Below are 16446 nucleotides of genomic sequence, written 5' to 3' on the forward strand. Positions count from 1 at the left end.
AAGGATTTGAGGCGAGACCCATGGCATCGTGGGGTGGGTTTGAGGCGGGTTTGATGTGAGACCCACGCCGTGGTTCTCACCGACCTAGGTCTCGAGGGTCTGGCATTGCCACTAGCTACAATTTTTTTTTTTTTTTTTTGATCTTTCTCATTTTGATTTGGTGTAGATGTTCTCATTTTTATTTTTTGCATTCTTCTTAAACGGATGATGTGTCACAAGGAAATTGGATGCTGCAAAACACCACTTTTAAGGTCTGATGCATAGTAGGGACTCTCATAATTAAACAAATTATGTATTTATTAAATAATACATTATATTTAAAAGGCAACCGACAATTAATGACCCCCGTAGGTGATCATCACACAAAATTTGTCTAATTCTCTTATTGGGACCAAACGTTTACAAATATAGGTGTGGACGTAATTTTTAGCAAGAGAATATGAGGTGGAAGTGGAAAGTGAGAAATTAGGAAAAAATGGGGAGGGTTGAGAGCAGGAAACAAAGGAGGTTGAATTCGGGTTAGCCACGGCGTCTATTGGATGGGATGGGAGCAGGAATATGCGCTCATTCTATGTGGAAGATTCGTGACTCATGCGCATCTTCCTCTCTCTTATTCTCTTTTCTCTTCTCTTTCTTGTCCGAATATGACTTCCGCCTTCCATATAACTGAACAACCACCACCACCTTCTTCTTCTCTTATACAATAACCCAAACTCCTCTTCTCTGCTCCGACGCTCCGCCACATCTTCCCAGGTTCTCTCTCTCTCTCTCTCTCTCTCTCTCGTGGATGGTATAAATGAATATGTATGAGTGCGTGGCAGTTGATACTTTAATATAATATTGGTGCTTTTATATTCCCTCCTACTCGTCTTTTGATTCGTTGGCGTCTTCGTGAGATAGACGAGTTTAAGGATTGACTGGGTTTTAAGAAGAACCAGATTAATGGGTTTGGTCTTGAATCCGGGTTTATGATACACATGGGGATGGGGTGGGATATGGTAATGCTGACAACATGTTCGGCAAAATGCGGCTTTATAATCTGGACTGGTTCTGGTTTGTCAAATCACGTGGCAAGAAATAGTTGGGTTTTCTTGAGCACCTGGGAATTGTTGAAATTTCTGTTTGGGCATGTAGGTGTTCAAAAAAGTCGAATTTTGAATTAATATTTGCAGATTGACTGGATAGGCTGAAGGTTAAGGCTACCTCTTTCCTGTCAATATCTTGTTCTCTGCTTTATTCCCTTACAAACATGGCATGCTAATCGAAGCATGCACTTCCTCGGAATGTAAAGGCCCGTTTCAAGGGTCACACATTCAGATTTGAGCTCAAAAGTCAATCTGATCAGTTATTTGCTTTAGTAAAATTTTTAATTTTTTCTCTGCCTTGAATGATTTTGCCTCCTTTGAATAGTATATTGTTAATTACGATAGTATGCTTGTGTCATATATTGTTAGTTAGGCCTTAAATGTAAATGCTAACGTTACACATTGAAGTCAAGAAAACAAATGGTTTGACGTTCACAAAATCACAAACGTCACAAACGTTCACAATACGCCCCTGCAATCTCAATGTCGGTGACCAGACATTGAGATTGGACCGAAGATGAACAAACCGATGAGAAACCAATGGTTTGGTCATCGCTTTCACAATCTGATCTTTACTCAACAAAAACCTCACAATAAGAGATTTGGAGGCTATAAGATCACGAACAAAATGATAGTCAATATCGATGTGCTTTGTGTGAGCATGAAAAGCAGGACTATATTGTCACAATAAAGAATAGGAGCTGTAGAGAGAAAGACACCAAGTTCCTTAAATAAAGATTGAATCCAAATAAACTCAGCAGCAGCATTATCAACAACCTTATATACTCAGCTTCTGTAGAGGAACGTGACATTGTTGGTTGGAACCCAAAAACACACAATAGCCAGAAGTTGATTTGTGGTCATCACTACACCCAGCCTAATCAGCATCAGAATAGGCATATAATTGAGTTGAAGAGCAATGCTTGATGAGTAAACCATGATTAATGGTAGATTTAAGATACTGCAAAATTCTTTTAACCGCATACCAATGGGTATCTTGTGGATCATGAATAAATCACATTAAAGTAATGTGAACATTTACACCTTTGTAGTAAATTCTAACGATACACATTGAAGTCAAGAAAACAAATGGTTTGACATTAGCAAAATCACAAACGTCACAAAAGTTTAGATGTCTTTTGAGGATCCACAATAGACCCCATACAACTCGGTGGTGCTTGTGGCTCTTTAGTCATGCTATAAGAGGGCCAAAGAATACGCGAACCATGGCTAGCTTTTCCAATGGTCTTACTATTAGAGTTGAAATTTTGAACACTAAAGCAACTGTATCGTACTTGTTCTTCCAATAGCAAAACAATTGAAACCATGTTACAATTTATTACAATTATGTAATATTGCAACTACAGTACTTTTTCCTTGCACTGTTTGGTTGAAGCTTCTCTAGTGCTGATTTCTTCATTTTCCTTGTGTTCATACCTGAAGTAATATCACCTGCTGCTTTGCTGTTACAGAATCAAGCAACATATTCAGTTGCTGAGGGCACGCTCATTTCAATTAATGCCAGCAAATTCATGCTGGCAATCAACTTGATTGAATTTATTTCTGAAAAGCTTATGAGTCCCCAGACTATATTGAACCGAAGCAGAACCCTCGAGGGTGTCCATGGGGTGCATGTGGTGCCTCATTCACCATTTGCATTGGAGGCAACTACCGAAAATGGGGACTTTCCTCAGTCATTCAGTAGAAGCTCAGCTATTGAAGCAAATCAGCGTTTATTGATGCAGTGAGTGAAAAATATTGGTCAAAAATTGCTCATTGACATATGCTTTTAGTTATTCAGAGATTGTTAAGTAATTAGCATAATTTATCAAAGACAAGAAAAGTAATTAGTATATATTTATGTAATTCTTGTTATATTAACTCATTACTCCATCTTTGAAGTCTAATTACTATCTACATTTGCCTGTACATAGTAGAATAGAAGCAAATGATATTTAGCACAAGCCACAATAACTTTTTGTTTACATTTTCTCCAGATGGGTATGGCACCATAGACCAGCCTGTTTGAGGCCCATCCAAGGGTGTTGTATTCAAGGTATTAACAAAGAGATACCTTTTACTTTTCTCTTATTTTCCTGTCATGCAACCCATTCTCTTGCAAAACAATTAATGTATTTGGCACCCTTTTGCCAGGTGATCAGAATCTTGCAGAAACGGTGGCTAATGTGCTTACTTCACTTCCTTTTATAGCTCTTGGAATCCAGGCCCCAAGGTGATATTTTGCTGTAATTTACTCTGTATTCATAGAAAAAAAAAAGAAGAAAAACCCTTAATATATTTGTTATATCTGTTTATTTGCTTTACTGGGAATGTAGGAAGAACCTCCATACTAAGCTGTATGCTAATTCGTTAATTGGAGTTGGAATTGTCTCAAGTTTGTACCACTCTTCAAGAGGAAAACTGAGGCACTTTTTGAGATGGACGGATTATACAATGATAGCCACAGCAACAGTAGTAAGTTAGAGCTAATTTATTATTTCAAAGACAAATATAGTTGGCTAATCAATCTGGATTTATTGCCATGCATAAACATGTTGCTCATTGATGCCATCGCATGATTCTATAACTATCTGCTAGGTGGAAATTTTCGACAGGACTGCTATGCAGAAACAGTATTGTGCATGACCTCTAATATATCAGGATTAGCAGACCTGATGTGCATATCAGCTAGCATATGCTCAAATATTCGGTCTTGATATAGTATATTCCATTGACTGATCCAGTTTAGTTTTTGCTAATCCACGTACAAGATTCTTGTGTGGGGTTTCAAACTACTGAGAAACATTATCTATATGCTAATCATGGTGTCATATCAGCTTATTTAAATTACTCACTGAAACTCAGCTTTACCCTGGAATAGTTCAAGTTAACTTGGATTATGCCTTGATCATTTTCTGTATCTTAATCCTATGCTCATAATGTTCATAAAAAAGATGACTTGCATGATTAACTGCTCCTAAAATTATTCATTATGATAAACAAGCAAATGGCTTAACTTGTCAATGTAGATAATTTTTTTGTTCTTTTAATAATTGATAAGTGACACAACGAACCATTGGATCTTGAACCATGACTCACCCTTCAATCCATTCTCAATTTGTCTCATATTTATATATCAATATAAGAGAATAGATATGTTATCAGCTTTTCTTTTCTTTGCAAACAATGGTTCCATCTACTTAGATTTTTCTTCAAGTTTTTTCAGCTGCTCACTTAGTTATAAAACTGAAAAATTAAAAAACTTTTGTCAGTGTCTATCAAGAGCTCTCAGAGATGACAACCCAAAGTTACTGATGGCTGCATCCGCATTTCTTCTACCTGTCCAACCTCTAATGGTTTCTGCAGTTCATACTGGGATGATGGAGGTAACTCGCTTTTCTGGACCTCTGGCTTTCATTGATTTATTACATGTTTCTTTTACTTTTCCCATTACAAATTGTTTGTTGCTTTAGAAAATCATGTTTAGTGGGATGTAAATATAACTCCATGTGTTCCTTTGTTAAATATTTTAGTGTTTGTTACTGGATTCATCCTTCATTGCTTTCATATATGAGACCATATATATTTTTTATTTCTGTGGTGTACTTGATAAATAAAACTACAGAAGAGTTTGTTAGTCCTCTCAATAGATAAAGCATCTTGGATTTGAACATACTGTACTGCTGGCAAAGTGATTCTTTGGAGGGTTACTTATCAAAAAGTAAAAGATGATTACTCTCGGTGAATTTCTTCTTTCTTTTTCATTTATTTTTTGAGCTTATTCTCGTTTGTATTCAAGTAAAAACTATATTTTATGACGGTCAAAATCCATCTATAATTTTAGTATTTAGAGCTTGTTTGAAATTGCATTGGGAAATTGAGTTTTTGTCTGTAAAAAATAAAAAATAAAAGCATAATTTTCAAGTTTTCCCCAAAACGCAGTTTTAGGCTTTTTTTGAGCAAAAAAGTGTTTTGTAAGTTTTTCACCAAACATATCCATTTTTGCTTGGCACAACTTTTATATACTAACAGCACTTTTTAAGCTCCTTAACACCATCTCAAACTGGCTCTTAAAGCCGCAATCTACTATTTCGGAACCAAATTTTATATTGAGTTAAATTTCTATATATACATTGACTTCCTATGACCTTACCAGTTATAAATTATTATTGCAGTCTACAGTCAATGATAGGCTTGTATTGCTACGGCTGAGCATGATTAATATTTGGGAACAACATCAAATGTCACACTGTCCGCTAATGATCATTTGGCCAGTTTATGACTCCTTGTTGTAAACTACATTGCATGCTAGGCTAGTCTAGTCATTACTAGACTTAAGATTATTAAAATTTCAGGGAAAATTACATATTTAGTCTAGAGGTTTACAGTTGAACCAAAGTGATCTCTGGGTCTGGGGTATCAAAAGTACCCTGAAGATCCCTCGGGTAAGCTATTTATACCTTAAGCTGAGTCATCAACCATGCGACATGTTAATTGGCGATAATCAACGTGTACATCTAATGGTTTTTTTAAGTATATTTAGTATTGGTGTTGAAAATAACCCCCTTATGCTTTTTTGGGTTCATACAACTAGAATAATTTTCCATTTCCATGGCCAGGTAGTATTCGCTAAAAGAGCATCAAAAGATCCAGATCTGAGGATGGCACACAACGTGCATAAGATGTCATCATTGTTGAGTGGTGTACTCTTTGTTGCAGATGATGTTTTTCCTAGGACTCCATTCATTCATGCTGCCTGGCATCTCGCCGCAGCTGTTGGTGTTGGCACCTGTAATAAGCTTCTTGAGTAGTAGTATATATATGTATATATATTTGGAATCAATTCCTTGTAATCAATTCACCCAGCGATTAAAGCTAGATCACATAGATCTTCAAACTTCACATATCATTGGAGGGATTTGTTCTCTTGGATCGGGTGGGTGGCTGCAGTTCATGGGTTCAACCTGCATTGGTCCTGAAACTTTCTATGTACTTTCTCCAACTGTCCTTTTTGTTCTCTAGAATAGCTATGTAATTTTACTGGGGATGGAATATTTCCTGCAGAACACTGGCAACTATTGTACATTTGGGATCAATAGTGAGCACTGTCAAAGAGAAGAAATATTTCATGTACTTCTAAATTCTATTATTTCTTGCAAATGGGATGATCATTATAAGTGCTAAATGGAGGCACGCTTATAAATCTTTCAAGGATTTACATTGAACTCTCTATATTTGGTTTTTAACATTTAACAAGCTCTTTAGCCAATGTTAAATATAACTTTTTCTCATAATTCCTCTCCAAATGTAAAGAGCTCAAAAAGTGAGTTTTTATTTTTTTTAATATTATTTCCTTCATTGGTAGTATTACGTTTGCCAAAAGGCCCAAAACGGTTGGTTAATTGCGTTCAATATGCAAGGCTAGACAATGGCGTGGGCTTCAGTTGACAACGATGGAAGAGTGGAAGAAGAAGGTGGGTACGTAAGACCTGAGAGTGTATTCTGTCTGTGACTGCAGAAACTGAACTATGAACGGCAAGAGACTATTGAGTATGCGAGTGGTTTTCTTTTTGGTCTTAGGCTTTAGAGATTTTTTTTAATTATATATATATATATACACAAAGGAAGATCATTGTCATTCTTGATCCGAAAGAAAGAGAGAATGAGAGATCTCAAGAAAAAACAAATATAAACTGAAAAAGGGGTAGGCTCTCCAACTATAGATCCAAAACGAACAATACAGTACGAAAATAAAAACAAATAGTAAGAAATGGGGCAAACAAGTGTCACGGTCCTCTCAAATTGGCCGCATAAAGCGGTAACATAAGCTAAACATAAATAGATTAAGGTGAATTTATCTAAACCCCAACTTGAAAACTGCAACAACCACTAAAAGGAGGCTGAAGCGATAAAAGCATTGTTAAAGTCTGATGCAAGAATTGTAGAATAGAGAGACACCAACACAGATCCGGCTACAATTTATGCAGGTCACCCCATGACTTAAGCAGATTGACCCAACATTTACTCAATTATTAATCAACATTTACCCAACATTTTACCTGTATTTAATTATACTAAACAGTAATTTGCTAATTTTGTATTAATATTAAGTTTGTATTGAATTTTCATGTGGATTGCAAACATGTTGAATGAGTGGATCGGTTGTTGGTAATGAATGAATAGGATCAAATTCCTCCATTATCAGGTTTGTAAACAAATGTAGGCTACCCAGCTGGCTAGCTGGACTGTCTATTCCATTAATGTAACCTTCACGTCCACACGCCCGCAGAATTATAATGGTTTTCATCATTTATTTCCCATCTCCCATCTCTTTATGCCTTGAGGCCGGCTAGCTAGAGCCCAATTAAGCTAGCCTTCAGTGAACCTTTTGACCAACCCTTGCCATGCACTAATTCAAAGTAAAAATATTATACGAAAATACAATATTTTTAATTCAAATCAATTGTTTTAATCCAATAGCCACCACTGAACACTTTATTCACTTTCGAGCCTTCAATATCGGAGTTTTTAAAACTAACCAAGGTAGTAGTTCCGGTGGTTTTATTAATGGATATTTTGTCTATAAGGTATTTTGTCAAGATAAGAAATATTATTTGGTGTAAATGGTTATATTATTTTCTGGTGTTTCAATTGATGTATCTGCTTCCTATTCGATGGTGCAAAATACCCAATTTACACAACGACCTAATTGAAGTTATTCTCCTGATAAGTATGATGAGAAATGTTATTTAGTATTTTCAAGTGTTCATCTTATTTTATTTTTTTTTTTAATTTTTTTTTTTAAAGAAGTGAATATAAATGTGTTATATAGACAAAAATACCAACAAATAAAGACTTAAAAATGCGGAGCAACATTTCCTGATAATTTGTTTTGTGTGCGACGCCGATCTCCTTCGCGCCCGCTCTGCCGCCCACCGTCCGCTGTCGGGTCTTTCCTCGTGTCCCCCCATGATGAGCTCCAATGCCACCTTCCGCGTCGGTTTCCAGCCAGCACGCGATCAGCTTCCTTCCGGCTGCGGTTTCCCGCTTAGTGTGATTCTCCGGTTTTTTCCTTGTTCTGTTGGTTTCCATTTGTTGTTTGTCCGATTTTTTCTATTCTGTTTGTATTTTTGTTTTAGCCCCTTTATCTCCCTGTACACTTTTATTTCATTTTTGTGCTTGTAATAAGGCTCTTTTCCCTCTTAATTTGCATGCGTGATGCCCTCTAGGTTATTTGCTATAGTCCAGACCTTTGAGTTGTGAATGTGAATGTTATCTTAATTTTTGGGTCGAAAAGGAAGAGTTTCGGTTGGGGGTTTGTCTACCCTCAGTTCCGAGGAATAAGCACTACCTATGCATTAGTTTGAGTCTGTTTAACACATATCAATTTTTTAATATGTAGCTTAGTCATGGGTTAGTGGATTGGTTTTAGGTTTGGAATGTAATACATCATCTATGACACTTGTAACCTCGTAGCTTTGGCTATGGTTGCTTGTAAGAACTTTATGCTCATGATGATTTCTATGAATAAGACTGATATGGATTCCCTTTCAAATATATATATATATATATCATCTCCAGTCTATTTTAGACTGAAGAACATCCAGTTAACGGCTAAGATGTCTATAAAGAGATTCTAGGGCCATAAATAGGACATCTGTCCAGTCTGGGGTGGCTTTATGGCCCAATGAGGATGGTCCGGCCAACCTCAAGGGCCAAACGAAAAAAAAAAAATCGTTTGACCATTGGGAGTGGCCGGACCACCCCATGGGCCATGGGTGGTCCGGCCACCCCTGGCCGGCCATTGGGGTGGCTTGAGAGCCACCCCCAGCTAAAATGGGGTGGTCAAGCCACCCCCTATGCCAAGATGGGTGACAAGTCACCCTTTATTTTTTTTTTATTATTTTTTGTTAGTAGGACATGTGTTCTATTTGTGACTTTAAGATTTTCTGAAAAGAAATTTCAATTATAAACTGATATACCCTCCGGTCCATTATCCTATTCCATTATTATTGAAGTAAGTACTAATAGTAATAATTCAACAATTATGACAAAGCCAACTTTTTACAGTTCTGGCATCAGAGATGGTCGATGGAGACCAAGACACATGCAAAATCATTTTGCCATATTTATGAGTTGAAACCTAAGTTGGTGTTGGTGTTGGGAAATAGATAAATGCGAAATGAATATATTTGCACGGATTACAGGGAATAATGGAAAGCCCCGAAATGGACTTAAGACACGACATCCTTGTCTGATGAGTAGGGCCCCCTCGATATACTTTTGAGGCTTTTTAACCTGAAAAGTTTGAGTGAACTTTTTTTAAAAAAATAATATTTATTTTAATATTAATTAAATAATATATATTTTAATATTAATATTATATTTTTATTTAAAAATCATTATTTTCACATTTTAAGATGCAAAATTCATTATTGGAGAATATCTATCGATTCACAGCCTTCAAGAGTGGAACGTTTAAAATTAGATTTTTTTTAATAATATCATTATTATTATCTGATATATTATCTTATTTATAGCTATCCAATTTTTAAGCATTATTTATTTTCTAATGTTATAGATGCCTTTTTTTTTTTGGGCCTAAACTAAAGCATATATATTGACGGAAAGTAGGTCTTTAATTTCTTTATTTATTTTATGGAAATTGTTTTATTATGATCCATTAATTGAGGCTTTTTTAAAATTGCATATTTAGCATAAGTAGGGGGTCTTAATTAAATAATATAGACAATAATAAGGGCTTTAATTATTTTTTTTTTATTAATTTGAAACCTTTTATTAAATAGAGGATGGTAGGCGGCCGCCTAATTAATAGGCCTATGGGTTGAGTCGGAACTGCTGATGAGCACCCAGCCTCCCATTAATTACCAGTACGTTATTATTGCATGCATGGTTGTAAAAGTTGGATTTATAATATGATTTATTAATTACCCCTTCCCAGAAATCCTCCATGGACACAAAGATACCTTCATCGAGGTTCCTTTTAGACAACCCTACGTATAACTTCAGATATATGGCATAAACATCACATTTCCTGCATATATAGATATAAAAGTTAAGAAATTTATATATTTTTTTTTTGTTTATCATTAAATATGTAGAACTCACATATAATCAGTCTCTTATATTCAACGGTGAATTTACGTATCTCTCACATGAAAATTGACAAGAGATGCGTGTATAAGAGAATGAAAACAAACATTTCTCAAAAATTAATAATAATAATAATAATAATAATAATGGAAGTTTGTCATAATGATGATATTGAAGTATGGCATGAAATAGTAGTAGCTCACATTTTTTAATGGCTCTCTAAATTTAGTCTATATTTAATTAACTAAAAAAATGCATTTCCTTATTTTAACTACTTTTACTCTTTCAATTTAAATATTAATTTTTAAGAATTATTTATGTCAAATTTTTAGTGGAACTTTGAAAGAAATTTCTTTCATAACAATGATACTAAAGTAGGGCAATACTAGTCATGAGTAAGAGTACTAGTAGTAGACTGTCTAAACCCACATAAAAAATATAAGAAAAGCCCCCAAAAAACTCATGTGCAGCAAATTCTCACTCTCTTCCCTAAACTAACGAAAAAATACAGCATACCCAAAATTTAGAGAAGCACTTTAGCTTTCTATATCTTTATTTATTTTTTTTAATTTTTTTTTAAAAACAAAAATTAAAAAAGTTATCATAGAGTATATTTGAATAAAGACGGAAAAAGATATATAGTAATTGGTTCCAAAAATTAAGCTGTTGGGAAAGAAAAATAGGTCCAAAAATTATAACATGTGTTGTGAGTGTATTTGTTAGTGTTGAGTTCCACATTGAGAAAATATAAAAGAAAATAGTAGTTAATATACCTAAGTGAACCTTAACCCATTAGCTTAGGCTTTTGGGTTAGAGTTATGTTCAACTATATATATTAATGTATTCTTGATAAAAACTTCATAACTGCTTTATCGCCCAAAAAGTGCTATCTCAAAGCCATGGTTAGCTTTTTGGGATGGGTGTTTGGGGAGGCGTCGAGTTTAGAATTGTGTCCGCTTTCACAACTCTTAACGCGAGACATTCTTGAAAATGTAAAAAGACTCACAAGTGATGATGAGTTTAATGGAAAGATTGTTATAACTGTTGAGTTCCACAATGAGAAAATATATATAAAAAAAAAATAGTAGTTAATATATACCTAAGTGGACCTTAACCTATTAACTTAGACTTTTGAGCTAAAACAATGTTCAATTATGTATATTAATGTTGTTCGTAAAATCTTCATACCCGTATAACCTCCCAAGGTCCCATCAACATCAAATTATTCAGGGCTAGAATCCAACATTTTGTTGTTTGGTCCATGGACGTATATAGGCCCATGACGACATTGTAATTAATGGAACAATAATGAGGTGAGTCGTGTCTTCCCCTTTATATACTTTGCCTCCCACAATTAATCCACGATTCAGTTTTTGAATCTCATTTGAGAGCTAACGTGGTCTTCAAGCTATACCTTTGATCTTTCTCCCCCAATTATGCGCATATATATATAGGGTTTTTGCTACTTCATCATTTGTATAATGGCTTGTGCTGATGATCATCATGAAGTCTCACACTCATCTCTCACTTCCACAAAGACTCTCATCTCTCCAACATTCACCCCTCATTACACAAATCTTTTCCCACCCAATCACAACCCTGCAGGTATATACATATAAACATATACATGCCACTTTTTTAAAAAATTAAAAATTAAACATATATATATGTATATATATGTTTGATGTCCTTAGCTGTACGTATTTCATAATTAATTCACGTGATATATATAAATTATATCCTGCAGGTAATGTAAGGCATGAAGAAAGAAGGAGAATTTTGAAAAAGAAACCATTAATGGGAAGTAGTTCACGGTGGAATCCAACGACGGAGCAGCTGCTAGCCCTTGAGGAGTTGTATCGTCGTGGAACACGAACTCCAACGGCAGAGCAAATCCAGCAGATTGCAGCATATCTTCGACGCTTCGGTAGGATTGAAGAGAAGAATGTTTTCTACTGGTTTCAAAATCACAAAGCTAGAGAGCGCCAGAAACGCCGCCGTACTGAAATGGCATCACTACACTTCCCAGATCAGCAACAACATCATAGCATTAATAAAAGTCTACATAAACAAGAATCAGGTACCAAATTAATATTACATGGTCCTATCTAGCTAATATTTTCACCCTTGTGTTTTTTCTTTTTTTTTTAAAAAAAAAAAAATTGTTTTATTTCATGATCCATCCGAGCCATGCACCTTTAATTTTTTGTTGTTTAATTTGTTTTTTGGGATGCAAAAACTATTAATGAATTTGCTTTGTTTTGGATTTTGTCGACAGTGATGATCAGGAGGACAGGTTCAGAAGTTAAACACATGACAAAGAAGTGGGCACCTCTTTTAGACTGCTGTATTCTTATGGAGGTCTGCATATAATTTTGTCTTTCTACTTTGTGTAATACTCTTCAGCTTATCGAAGTATGCCCTAACCAAAAATTAGATGCAAGAAGACAAAAACTAAAGGGATAAATGTATTATTTGTTTCCGTGTTTGGAGTTTTGACAAATAGTTTCTTTGAGTTTTAAAACGTGATTAATCATTGCTTGGGGTAAGTGAAAAACAAAAAATTAATCATTGTTGGTAAAAAAGTTAACATAATCTATTAATATGTTAAATGGGGGTTTGTTCCGAGCACCCCTTCAGTCTCCGGTCCCTTTGAGTATATATATATCTAGGGGTGGCCAAACTACTGACAATGGCCATTAATAAGGATGGTTGGGCCACCTCCAAATAGCCAAAAAAATAAAAATTAAGGGAGTGATTGAACCACCCTAAATAGTTATGGTCTGATCGGCCTGATTCATGTTAATGTGTTATATATATTAATATATTCTGTCAACTTTTTCTCAAAACCCCAAACCACGTTCACCAAACATGCATTTATCTTATAAAAAAGTGCCATAAAGACCAAAAAAAAAAAAATGAAATGAAGAAAGCAACAAGACCTTTTGAATGTTTGGGAAAATTTAGGAGCTCCAAAGAAAAGCTGCATTCCTTACTTTCAGTAGGGGTACTTGTGCAAGATTTAAGAAACTTTTGGAGGTGTAAACTTAATTAATTCCATTGATTACTTGCTCAACATTTTATATATGTTCTTTGTAAATTTCAGGAATCTGCTAATTCGATGCATAGAGCAGCAATAACAGAAAGAGAGACAAAGAGCACAGTTGGAAGGCATCATGGTACGTGGCAAAGCATACAGATGCCTTGTCCTCGGCCTCCTCCTTCCATCCAGACATTGACCTCAACCTTATCAGACACAAAGCTCTCAAACACTTGTCATTATGGTATGTTATTCACACCCACTAAAGAGGATCAAATTAGAAGAGAATCTATAACTCTTAACCTCTTTCCGGCGCCCCATGGTTATGATTCTGATGGCAATTGTATCACCGGAGAGGACACAAAAGAGCTGCCTATCCCAATCACTAGGGACCAATTTTTTGAGTTTCTTCCTCTCAAGAACTGAAGAAAACAGCCAACCATATATATATATATATATATATATATATATATAAACGTTGCAAATAACACTACTGTAATGTATTAACCAGAAAAAAGAAAAAGTTTAATGTATTACCATCGAACTTGATTCTTTTATAGTGAGTTGATCATTAAAGTAAACATGCTCTTATGCGCAAGAGAGAATAGACAAGGGAAAACTCAGAGCGTTTTTGTTTGCTGTTTTGAAAATAGAAAAGCTATTTTCAAAACAGCAAACATGTTTCATTACTATTCATATGTATTTTATTTTATTTTTTATGTACTATTCATATGCATTTGGTTTCATGTTTTTAAAACAAAAACGGGGAGAGACCAAAAAAAAAAAAAAAAAAAAAAAAACGTGAAATTTAGAAACATCTTCATTCTCCCAATGGGCAAATAAATGAGCATCGCCCACATTTATTCGAATGAAGTTATGCACGACACAACAAGTTGTAACAATTGTTAGTTTCCTATAAAACATTCTCCAAGATATGCATCTTCATTCTCTAAGATATGGTCTTATAAAACATTTGGCCTTCGAATAGCCCAAATCCATCAAATAGTAATAACATGCACGATGGTTAATATATAAGATACAAGTGTTTTAGACCATCTATGTATGTAGAGAAATTAATTCAATGGGTATAGCAGTCAATTAAATTAGGTAAGGATAAATATACAATTACCTTGAACCACTAGTAATACTTACTCGAGTTCCAAACAAATGGATGCACTCTGATAGTCTGGGTTGGCCGTATGGTATGTTTTCCCAGGTTTAGAGCAAAGAAACAATGCATATAAGAAGACAAAGCAAGACTATATTAAACATTTACACATAAAACAAAAACTATCAATTGAATGCCAACAGTTACTTTAACTAAAAAGCTTCAATGGGGAATCCTACCATTTAACTGAAAAGCTTCAATTGTTTTCGTTCAACAAAGGACTTCATTTATATTAGTGTTTGTGATTTACAAACTTTTGCTAAACAGTTCACTATATGATAACATGTACACCATGTGTATTATTACTAACTAATTCGTCAACTTCCACTTGTATTTTTTCCACTTGTAAAACATGTGTTGTTTTATAGCTGAACTATCTTTAGATGTCAGATTCAAGAAGAACCTCAGCTTGAGGCAATTGTAGTCGTTTGACGTAGTGATATTGATTTGATTTATGCTTAAGGACTCATTACAAGAATTCAGAGGCTGCTTATGGTAATTAATATTTCTTGGTGATGTTTTAGACTAAGTTTTGAGGCTTGTTGTGTATTAAGGTTTAGTTTGAAATCGAGAGTATCTATTAATTAGTGCATTTAAGAGGACAAATTTGTCCAAAAAATTTGCTCCTAAGAAAATAAGGACAATATTACCCTCCTAAATGCACTAAATGGATATTGTCCATTTCAAATGAAATGGAGAGCATCATTTTTCATGAAAATCATGAAATATTAAAGTAGAAGCACTTACTGGAAATATGGAACACCCAAAAAGAAAAAATAAATGGGTAATTACTTTTTTTCCCCATCAACTACAAAGCATTGTCAATTTCCCCCCATGAATGCCAACATTGCTGCCCGACCCTATCAGACTACCATTTTCTTCCCAAAACCCACATTTTGTCAGTCAAACTTGTTAAAAACTTTGAAATCACCTTGGGGGTGGCCGAAAGCCATCACATAAGGCCCTAGGGGGTAGTTTGGCCCTAGGGGGTGACTTCGGGCTCAACTGGGGTGGCCGGCTACCCCATGGCAAAAATGGATTGGATATATTTTTATTAGTTTATTTTATTTTATTTTAATTTTTTAATTATTTTATTTTATATTTTCTTTTTAAAATTTAAATAATATTTTATTATTAGCGGGACACGTGGTGACTTGTAGACCCTAGAATGACATTGAAGAGATAAGAGAAATTTTTTTCTGAACAATTTTTTGCCCATTGCCAAGGATCCCAGTCCAACAAACTGCACTCTGTGTACTACTAGTCTGTTACTGTATATTGTGTGAGAGAGAGAGAGATTTACGACATCTAAAAGCTTTTCATTGCTGACTCTCTGCTGCGTTAATGGTGAAATAGCAGGTGAGAGAGAGAGAGGACCGACCGGGAGGTAAATGAAAATCTTAAGCATTGCATCGTCATAAAAGGCTGCCCACAAGTAGGGAGGCTGGGCTGTTTCCTCTATTTAACGCATTGTCGTGCCCTGTCTCAATCCGACAAACAAATTTCACACATACAAATTTCTGACGACAGTTTCACTTGCTCACGTACAAAAATCACACTGTTCACACGTTCACTTCTCTGTTAGACTGTTTCAAATCTCACTCCATGCAACCTGTTTTCTGTTTTCCTTGCTCAATTATTTAACCATTTCTCTTGCCCCTAAAAGATCCACATATACAATAATCATTTTTCAACTTCTTTTTTTCTTTTTTGTCTCTTTTTGGTGACAGACAAATCCATCAAGGATGATAATTTTTGTAATTTGTTAGTGTTTTTTAAAAAAAAAACAAAAAAAAAAAAACAAAACATGCAAATAAGAGTAATAACACTTTTCACACTCATTTCACACTAGCTGACGTGACATGTTTTAAGTCACTTTCATGTCAGCTATTTTAAGAGCAAAAAAAAAAAAAAAACTTCAAATATATCACGTAACCCGATGTAAAATAAGTGTGAATAGTAATATTACTATTTTTTTTTTTTTTTGACATGTCCGCACAAGAAGGAGAGAGAAATTCGAACTAATGACCTTCGCTTTA

General features: G+C 34.8%; 2 protein-coding genes across 2 annotated transcripts; both read left to right on the forward strand.

The window, feature by feature from the left end:
• Positions 1-434: 434 nt before the first annotated feature.
• LOC132177756 (uncharacterized) lies at positions 435-6310 on the forward strand. The gene is made up of 7 exons (XM_059590201.1): positions 435-753; positions 2558-2829; positions 3083-3141; positions 3240-3318; positions 3422-3560; positions 4358-4471; positions 5705-6310. The coding sequence occupies exons 2-7, from the start codon at positions 2618-2620 to the stop codon at positions 5894-5896; spliced, it is 795 nt and encodes a 264-aa protein (XP_059446184.1). The 5' UTR covers positions 435-753; positions 2558-2617; the 3' UTR covers positions 5897-6310.
• A 5286-nt stretch (positions 6311-11596) lies between these two features.
• On the forward strand, positions 11597-13672 carry LOC132179881 (WUSCHEL-related homeobox 6). The gene is made up of 4 exons (XM_059592672.1): positions 11597-11804; positions 11947-12279; positions 12478-12560; positions 13306-13672. The coding sequence occupies exons 1-4, from the start codon at positions 11681-11683 to the stop codon at positions 13663-13665; spliced, it is 900 nt and encodes a 299-aa protein (XP_059448655.1). The 5' UTR covers positions 11597-11680; the 3' UTR covers positions 13666-13672.
• The last annotated feature ends 2774 nt before the right edge of the window (positions 13673-16446 follow it).

This window comes from Corylus avellana, chromosome ca4, assembly GCF_901000735.1.
Source record: "Corylus avellana chromosome ca4, CavTom2PMs-1.0".
Lineage (NCBI taxonomy): Eukaryota > Viridiplantae > Streptophyta > Magnoliopsida > Fagales > Betulaceae > Corylus > Corylus avellana.